The 9,515-nt window shown below is 33.6% G+C and overlaps 1 protein-coding gene across 1 annotated transcript; it reads left to right on the top strand.

Moving 5' to 3' along the window:
• The first annotated feature begins 4,065 nt into the window (after window positions 1–4,065).
• LOC149900590 (mitochondrial amidoxime-reducing component 1-like) lies at window positions 4,066–7,782 on the top strand. Its single transcript, XM_090112365.1, has 8 exons — window positions 4,066–4,223; window positions 4,730–4,955; window positions 5,037–5,181; window positions 5,267–5,361; window positions 6,507–6,615; window positions 6,708–6,913; window positions 6,997–7,071; window positions 7,465–7,782. Exons 1-8 carry the CDS (start codon window positions 4,211–4,213, stop codon window positions 7,592–7,594), a joined length of 999 nt encoding a protein of 332 aa, XP_089968491.1. The 5' UTR covers window positions 4,066–4,210; the 3' UTR covers window positions 7,595–7,782.
• Window positions 7,783–9,515: the final 1,733 nt, after the last annotated feature.

The raw sequence follows: 9,515 nt of genomic DNA, 5'->3' as shown, positions 1-9,515 counted from the left end.
TGACGTACGTCAATAATTATTATTATTATCTTGCTGGATGTGCACGACCAACTTTTCATCCAGCAAGCACCCCCACCACCGCGAACGTCGTGCAGATGGACAGTGAATAGCGCGGACGTACAGCAGATTAGTGTTGCCAACAGAAATTAATGTAAATACTTGGAAACGTGGCCTATTGATATGATTTTTTTGTGATAACTTAGTGAGTACATGAGCAAGCAAGAAACGGTTATTTTTGATTTTTATATACACAGGAAATCCCAATTATCATTACTTTTGGATCAACCTTGTACACATGGACAGTTTATATTCAGAAGTTATTATTTTAAAAGAACTCCAAGGCGAATTGTTGAATAGACACTAACACAGATTTTATGCAAAAGTCCACTGCAGAAAAATGGCAATTTATTTAAAAAAAAATATCTTGACGAATTTGTTTGTTTAAAAAAAATGATTAGCTATATACTCTCTGTTCCCGCCACTTTAGCATTTACTGAAAGAGTCTTTTCGGTCATGAATGTGAAGTGGCGGGAAGAGAGAAACCGAGCTTCATTAAAGATTAATTAAATGAGCTCTTGAAATATATAAATTTAGATTTGGAATGTTTGGATTCATATAATTCATTTAAAAATAATGAAAAATTCTTAGTTACTGCAAAAAGTACAAAAAAATACATTTTTAAAAATATTTATTTACTCTTTATTTACCTCCTTTAAAATCAGATATACTCTATTTCTTCAAATAAAAGTTGGCAACCCTAGCCATGCTTGATGCGCGCACGATCGTCAGTAGGATACATCCAGCACCGCGGCCTTGAGCCGACGTACGTCGGGGATTGACCGTGAATAAGACGCTTAACGGTCGTTTTCGGCTGCAAAATCACGTCACCTGACTTTGACGTGTGTTTACCATGACATGTAATAATTCTCTGAAAAGTGTTTCCATGAAAAAAAGTTCTCTGAAATGTTAAGATTGCGTAGATAAATATTACACTGCATTAGGTTTTAGGGCCGATTTTTCAATCCCGAGATAAACAGTCTAATAACTACCAGTCGAATAGATTTATTCAATTATTTATCTAACTCATAACGGCTCGCCTATTTTTCAATCGTGATTTATTTGATGAACAACTATCTGACCAAATATTTCCATATTGGCAGCTCTGCTCTCGGAGTGGCGAAACAAACATATTAAATTAGTCAGGTTAGAGCGGGATAGAGTCAACTCTTGCAATTTGTCAACAACCGTCATTATGACTCACGTCAGGAGTGCATTTTGCATTTTTTTTAAGTTTGTCTTGTCTTCTATGATTGTTGATTGTTGTTTTGATTCAAGTAAAGAGTTTGGTTAAATTTGTGTTTCAATTTATATATTTTACGATGGAAACGACATACATAATAGGTAGCGTTCGGCAAATTTTTAATGGCATGGTCATCAGTACTATCAAAAACATCAATTTCAATATGATTTTAATTGATAATAATTATATAGAAAGAGGTTTAATTGTTAATAATTCTACGCTCTATGTTATGACATACGAAAATATCCCAAATTTGACACGTCAGTTGTCAACTCAAACGCCTAACCGTCGAATAGCGCGCTATCTGGCCGTTGGAGCGGCAAATAGATTTATTCCTCAAATAACGTAGTTATTCGATTGATACGTCCTATTCGTCTATTGAAAAATTGAATATTTTGTTAACTGAAGAATAAAGTCTATCTAGCTGTTTATCTGGGCATTGAAAAATCGGCCCTTAAGCATATAAAAATAAAACACGATTTACTTCAATCTGAGACGTGGGAAGTATAGCTCCCAGCGTTTTAATAAGGGTTATATAATTATTATCGTTAGTAATATTATTAATTGTTGGAAAAAAATTTAAAGCTTTCGTTTCATTGTAGTTTTTTCTAAATAATCAAAGTTAATTCAAATTTTGTTAAAAAAATAAATATAGGTATGGATGAAGGTACAAACATTGACTTTTTTTTTATATTTCACATTTAAAATGTGAATACCACTTTATATTTTACACATTAATGAGGTTATTGCTAAATGAATTTTTTTTTTCAACAGTCAACACTGAACTTAGCGCAACCTGCTGGTGCATTTGAAAACTAAAAGCATCAGCAATAATAATAATTCGGCATTGTGCGCCACTGAGTCGCATTATGCTCTGTAATTGGAAAACTACCATAATTACTTAACAAAAATATTATGCATTCAGAATATGAAAAATGTTAGCCTATTAAATAATAAAATAGACCTAACTATAGACCTAATATTAATAACGTAGACGAAACATTTTATATAGGTAATAATCAAGACACAAGTTATCTTTTGTACTTAATTCTTTTCCCATATAATCATGTTGACGATGTTGAAAATTTAAGACAATACCAGTGAAATATGTAATGGAAATATGCGAATTTATATCTCAGATAAAATAAACACTGATAACGTAAAAGAATTCCTACGTAATATTATTAAAATATTATATTAAAGTGGCTCTATTTGTCTATATGTTACGCTTTCATGCTTAAATTTAGTGTAATAAAACTACAGAAATGATTTTGACGAATTTTTAACCAACTTCAAAAAAGGAGGAGGTTATCAATTGGGCTGCATAGAGTATATAATATTACAATAGTATATATAACTACTCTAAGTTGGGCTGGTATATTTTTTTTATGTATGTACACCGATTACTCCGAGGTTCTGAACCGATTTACGTGATCCTTTTTTGACAAAAATTTTAACAGATAGTATATATTATTTATATTCAACTCGATTTAACCTGGAAAATAACTTTTTGTTGCAAGTGAAGTTGGGGTGTAAATCCTAACCATTATTATAAATGGGAAAGTAATTCTGTATGTCTCTTCTTTACGCCTTGTATGGTTATTTTGTCCCGGAAAGCTAATAAAAGAAAGAAAGGTAAGCCAGGTAAGGCATTTATATGTACCTAAGGGTCTACGTAGGTACATATTATTATAATTATCTTAATTGATAGAATTTAATATACTTATACTTATCTACTGCTATCTCAACTGATTTAATTGTGGATTATTCGAATAGTAAGTTGTTAATTAGGATCGATGTAAAGATTACGTTAAGTTGATGACATTAAAATATACTAGTTTTTCGCCCGCGATTTCGGCCGCTCTTAGACATAATATCATATAACTGAGATAAAAGCGGCATACGCCACAGCATACGCGTAAAAACAGGTTCCGTTCAAAGTAGGCTAACTTCTGGCTAAGCTAGCTTGGTTGCGAGTCGATTACGTTGCTCACTCTTTTCGGCTAAAGCTGTTCAAACTACAGCTATCAGCTCAAGTTGGATCGAACTACTCATGGTGTGCGAATTTTATTATAATCGGTTAAGTGGTTTAGGAGACTAGGAGTCCATTGAGGACAAACATTGACAACACGAGATTTATATATATATTAGATTAAGATTAAGATTAGTGAACTATAATGCGATTCCTTGAGAATTCTAAATTCTAACTCGAGCAAAATTAAACAATGACTAAGATTTACACTAACATTTCATCGTTGCAATTTATTACATCACATAATCTTTTCTAAAATAGATATGCGTAAAGCATACCTATAACTTTTTTAACCTTGACGGATAATATATGTCCGATAGCTCAATAAATAAAACCACAATAAAACTGATAATTTGAATACAGACAACATGTGTAGGTATGTTATATTATGACGTGTTTACAATTTACACTAGGCATGTCACGGATGTTTTTTTACCTACGCAGATACGTATTACGGATGCGAATGTTAAGTTAAGGATGATTGATATGAGATGAATTGAAGATGAAAGTGAAACAATGAATTCGTAAGGATGTGATGGATTTTGTAAAGACGTTCATGCAATTTTTTTTCTTTCTTTTCCTAAGTAGGTACAAAAATATAAATATTACGTTTTTAAAAAATCCGAGTCAGATCTTTTACATTATAAATGCCACTATATACAAATCGATATCGATTATTATCGAACCGCCCACGCCGCGGCCGCCGGCCGCATGCGGATGCGAATGTTTGTGTCGTCCCTAATAATTTACACAAACAATTCCAATTTCCAGTTCGTTACTACAGTACTCGTGAGTGATCTGCACTGAAAACAGTCTTGAAGTGAAGAGGCGGTTATTATAGCCACATATTAGGTTATTTAAAATTGAAATAAAAAAAAATGTCTTATAAAGGTGAGAAAAATCTCGGTTATTGAGAATGTTAAATGTTAGAAAAGTTTCAACAGTGAGTGGGTATCTATCCCATTTATTATTTCTATTTTCTAAATTATGGCAAAATGCTTAAATATTAGTTTAGGTTCTTTCTAGAACAGTCTTGATTTTGGAATTTCTATTTTGTTTGTACTTAATACATATTATTTTTTAGGTTATTTTCTATTGATGTAACTAGTAGTAAGGTATAACCACAGGTATAACGTAATGCCTAACAACCAATACGTAGGTACCTACCAAGTGCATTAGGGTAATAACGGATGATGGGGTGAATGTAATAACGTTAAATTAATTGTAACTAGTGATTGATTAATTAATTTTCTTGCGATGCCTTCACGCTTACTCACAATAAAACGATGCTCTAATATGTATGGTATTCACAATTTTCTGAATTACCCGCCATCCGGAATTCCTCGAATGCACTTTATCAAATATTTTCATTAATGGTGTATTTTAAATCTTCTTAGGTTCCTACACAACAGCTGCGATTGCTTCTGTCGGAGTAATCGGCGGTGCCTACGCTGCTTACCATATCTACAATAAGTTACAGAAACCAAAGTTGCCGGAGGAATGGAGACAAGTCGGTACCTTAAAAAACCTATACATCTATCCGATCAAGTCTTGTGGTCCAGTCGTCATAAATTCACTAGAATGCACTTTACTAGGATTGAGAAGTGGATGGCTGCGGGACAGGTAAATTTAAAACCTAAGTAAATAATCTTTGGCTGACAAAACAAACTACACTAATTCTTTATTTTTCGCTTGTCTTTTCAGAGTCCTTATGATAGTGGACAGCAAATCTAATTTTGTGACTGCTAGAGTTTACCCTGATTTGCTTCGTGTAGAACCTGCAGTTAATAACTCTGTTCTTACTATGAAGCATCATGAATTGGGAACTCTGTCAGTGAATTTGGCTGAGGTAGATAATCTTTAGCATTTTATAAATGCCTTGTGTGGTGAAAAGTATTAGTACCTAGTTACGTGTCATTTTCTGAAATTTATAGGTTGCTGCGTTACAATCTCCTAAAACCGCAACTGTGTGGTCTGCGCCAGTGCCCGTTTATGATTGTGGAGATGAAGCTTCCGAATGGTTTTCAAAGTATGTATGACTAGCTTTCCGTCCGCGGCTTCGCCCACGTTTTCAAAGAAAAACCCGCATAGTTCCCGTTCCCGTGGGATTTCTGGATTAAAACCTATCCTATGTGTTAATCCAAGTTACCTTCTATATGTATGCTAAATTTCATCGTAATCGGTTCTGTAGTAGTGAAAGAGTAAGAAATACACCCATACACAATACACATCCATCCTCACAAACTTTCGCTTTTATAATATTAAAGTAGGCTAGTAGGACTTGCTGTGCTGCGTGGTTTCACCCGCGGCAAAAGCAAACGTCGATAGCAAATTCAAGCACATTTAAAACTAGGTACATTACTGCCAAGTAGCATGAAAATTCGTTCAATGTTTATGTGTGAGACTAACTAACATATACCAATAGACCTATTGGTATATGTTAGTTAGTCAATGAACCTGTTCATTTAAAAAAAATCCTGTTTATGGAGACTCAATTTTATATATGACTAAATGAAGACTAAATGAAGCAAAAAAAAAAACACTCCGTAAGGTAATTGGCTAATAAAGATATGATATAATATTATTATAATCTTTCTCACAATTATTGTTTTATAACTTAGTGTGACTTTTATATGATTACCGAAAATTGTTGAAGTAAAGCGCATCACACACGGTGAAGATACTATAATATTGTATGTTAAGATACTCTTATATAAAATATTACAGTATCTTAAGGTATCCGGTATCAGCGTTCTGACTTCTGACCATCATTTTTCTATTTGTCATTGCGTACTAAGACCCCTGTAGAACCGCCATCCTGTTACAAATAACCCGAAATTTTGTGTCAGTGTTTCGGGTCATTTGTAACAGGATGGCGGTCAGAACGCTGATACCGGATACCTTAAGATACTGTAATATGTGTGTGATGCGCTTTAGAGTGTAGGTACGTACTTAGTTAAAAGGATGATTGTATTTTTAAGAAAATTATCTTCGCAAAACCAAAGATTCTTTCATATTTAGACAATTTTTGCGAAGTTTACCTTTTGAGAAGCGCCCCAGATGCAAAATTCACCATTTGAGCATGGTGTTCAAGTTGAGAAGTGCACCAAATGCGTCAAACCTTACCCTATTTACCTATATAATTTCAATTATTGTAAATTAATCATTTTCCAGACTATTGGATAAGCCTCCTGGAACCATGAGGCTGGTATATTATGCGTCGCAAAATTGCCGAAGTGGTAAATTTCACAACAAAAGTTACAAATTCGGCAAAAATGATACGGTATGAATGTTTATCTGGTAATGTAAAGTACATGATAGTTAAGTACATTTTAATGTACATTCATGACTCTTAAATTATATGACATATTTTAGGGAGCCTTTACTGATGAGGTTTCGTTCAATTTAATTAACGAAGCTTCTGTTGACGAATTAAATACAAGGTTGACCGACTGTGTAGCGTGCCATCAACACTTTAGACCAAACTTCGTAGTAGACGGCGCCCAACCTTATGACGAGGACAATTGGAAGTTTGTGAAGATAGGTGAAAATATTTTCGAAGTCATTAAACCGTGCACCAGGTAAGCAATATGTATAGCTTTTACTTAATCCTTGAATTGATTTTTATCACATTAAATATTATTAACTATTTAATTTTCCGTAGATGCGTTATGACCACGATCGACCCAGAAACAGGATCGCGTCACGCAAGAGCTGAGCCAGTGGAAACATTAAAGACGTAATCAATTTTTTACTTTTTATTGGACACTACGCAACGGCAATCACTATTGCCTGTATATTATTGCGTATGCAGAAAGAAAGCTGGAAACTTATAAGCGCTTACCGGCGCTTGTCAGCGCTGGTAACCTGCGCAAGAAAATAAATGAACACGCGCCGATAAGCGCTGAACGGTGCCATATAAAATCTGTCTTGATCTGCTTCAACCTGTTTCCTTTGTGTAGAACGAACCAGCGCTGTCAAGCGCCGGTAAGCGCCTATAAGTTTCCAGCTTTCATTCTGAATACGGTGTTACTTGTAATCTTAAATCTTCGAAGAAAATTGAAGATTTTTACTTAGCAATAATAAGTATATAAAAAAGAAAAAATAGAAAGAGTTTTTTTCGTATTTACAGCTATCGTCTGACAGAAGACCCAATAAAGAGGAAGAGTGAGAGAAACTCTCCCCGCTTGGGATTACAGATGGCCCTGCGTTCCCCACCAGGCGGCCGTATTTCATTAAACGATCCCATTTACGTTGCATAAAATTTATAACATTCCATTTTACAAATATGCTTTTTTATATCGTTCAAAGATTTTTATTTTGTTTATCTTTTTTAAATGTTTATTTTGGGTTAAATAAGTTTCAAGCTAATATATGGTAGTTAAGACTGTATTCAAAAATGAAAATGTTCACGTAATATATAAAAATAAAATCTTAATATGTTAACCAATTTGACTTTCATTGACGAACGGAAAATAAATAACTGTCGTACAAATTTATATTTAAATCCTAAAGCGCGTCACATACGGTGAAGATACTATCGTGTTACAAAATTTCGGGTCATATGTAACAGGATGACGGTTCTACAGGGGTCTTACGCAATGATGAAAGAAAAATGATGGTCAGAACTCAGAACGCTGATACCGGATACCTTAAGATACTATAACGTTTTATATTAGAGAATCTTAACATAAAATATTATAGTATCTTCACCGTGTGTGACGCGCTTAGAATTTGGACAGCGATACTATTAGAAACGTGCCTCCTCGTGTTCCCTTCGTCAAATGCTCAGAATTCACAACCACGCAGCCGTTTACTTCCTGAAAAATAACTTCACTTATTTTTCAGGAAGTAAACGGCTGCGTGGTTGTGAATTCTGAGCATTTGACGAAGGGAATAGGAGGAGGCACGTTTCTAAAAGTCAATTTCGAAAACGAATTTATCTAGATAATTCTGGAATTATCGGAACGGAATTATTTTTAATTATAATATATAAAAGTCGTTTTCGAAATTATAGTATTAAAAATATACCTTCTATTTAAATAAATGCTACAAATAATCAGTAGTTTTCTTATACAATAGGTATTTGAAAATATTTAGAACTATATAAATGAAATATTTCGATAACAGTTTAAATAACTAAATATGAACAACTAATATGTACATGGTAATAGAAGAGACCTTTATACACACCTTTATAATATGTTCTAAATAGTTAAACAGATAATAAGGGTCAGTTTCACAACTCGACGATAATGTGGCCTACTTAACACTTTTTGACTCATGTTATATTAGTTAATACGTATAGGCTATCGCTCGCATACTCGCTCGCTCGAAAAACCCGCATAGTTCTCGTTCTCGTGGGATTTTCAAGATAAAACCTATAACCTATCCTTACCAATTTTCATCCAAATCGGCTCAGTGGTGAGTCGTGAAAAAGAGACAGACAGATAGAATAGAGTTACCTTTTTTATTATTCACTAGAAATGCCCTGCGGTTTCACCCGCATAGATAGCGATATCGTGACAGTGAAAAGTCTACTATAGGTTTAATTTTTAATCACATGAAAATCACCTTTACCCCGACCCGCACTACGCCTGCTCATTGTATATCCAATTTTTTTCATTTAACAAGTATTTTGCTGGTATTGAAACAGTCTATAATAAAACATCATTTAATGGGATAAGGATTAATATATGTGTATGGATAACATGATTTGATTACTGTCGGCACTTCTATTTACTTTGAAAATGTAAAAAAGTTGTTGTAGTAACATAAATAAATAAATAAATAAAAATACATAGTTACTTTATACACAGAGAATGAGGTTCACAGAGAGACAATAAAAAACAGTAGTAACATAACTACTGAAGATGGACATAATATGGTATCGCGGACTTTCTTGTAGATATTGATCCATTCTATAATACCGTAGAACCTTTTTTTGCACGCCTCATAAGCGAAGCGTTGAGGTGGGTACTACTGTCACTTCGCGCAAAACATCTGATTTTTCAAACTTAAAATGTCTTTATGTATCATACATTGCACTTGTAAGATAATACATACACACACATATTAAGAAAAAACACTATTTTTAACGTTCATGATATTTTTCTTATTTAAACTAGTTAAAAAACAGTTTAAAAAAGTTCTGTCTTGGACGTCCGTGTGTCTGTATGTGCG

This window comes from Colias eurytheme, chromosome 18, assembly GCF_061535395.1.
Source record: "Colias eurytheme isolate Ceu_HAF_F1 chromosome 18, ilColEury1 Martin Lab GWU primary, whole genome shotgun sequence".
NCBI classification, from domain to species: Eukaryota; Metazoa; Arthropoda; class Insecta; order Lepidoptera; family Pieridae; genus Colias; species Colias eurytheme.
Note: the sequence above shows the minus strand (reverse complement) of the source record. Positions and strands in the feature narration are given on the sequence as shown.

Bases quoted from the DNA above. Each gene is read 5' to 3' on its own strand.
- LOC149900590 (XM_090112365.1), top strand. The intron at 5,362-6,506 runs GTATGTATGACT...ATCATTTTCCAG, and splicing joins GCTTCCGAATGGTTTTCAAA to ACTATTGGATAAGCCTCCTG. The intron at 6,616-6,707 runs GTATGAATGTTT...GACATATTTTAG, and splicing joins AATTCGGCAAAAATGATACG to GGAGCCTTTACTGATGAGGT.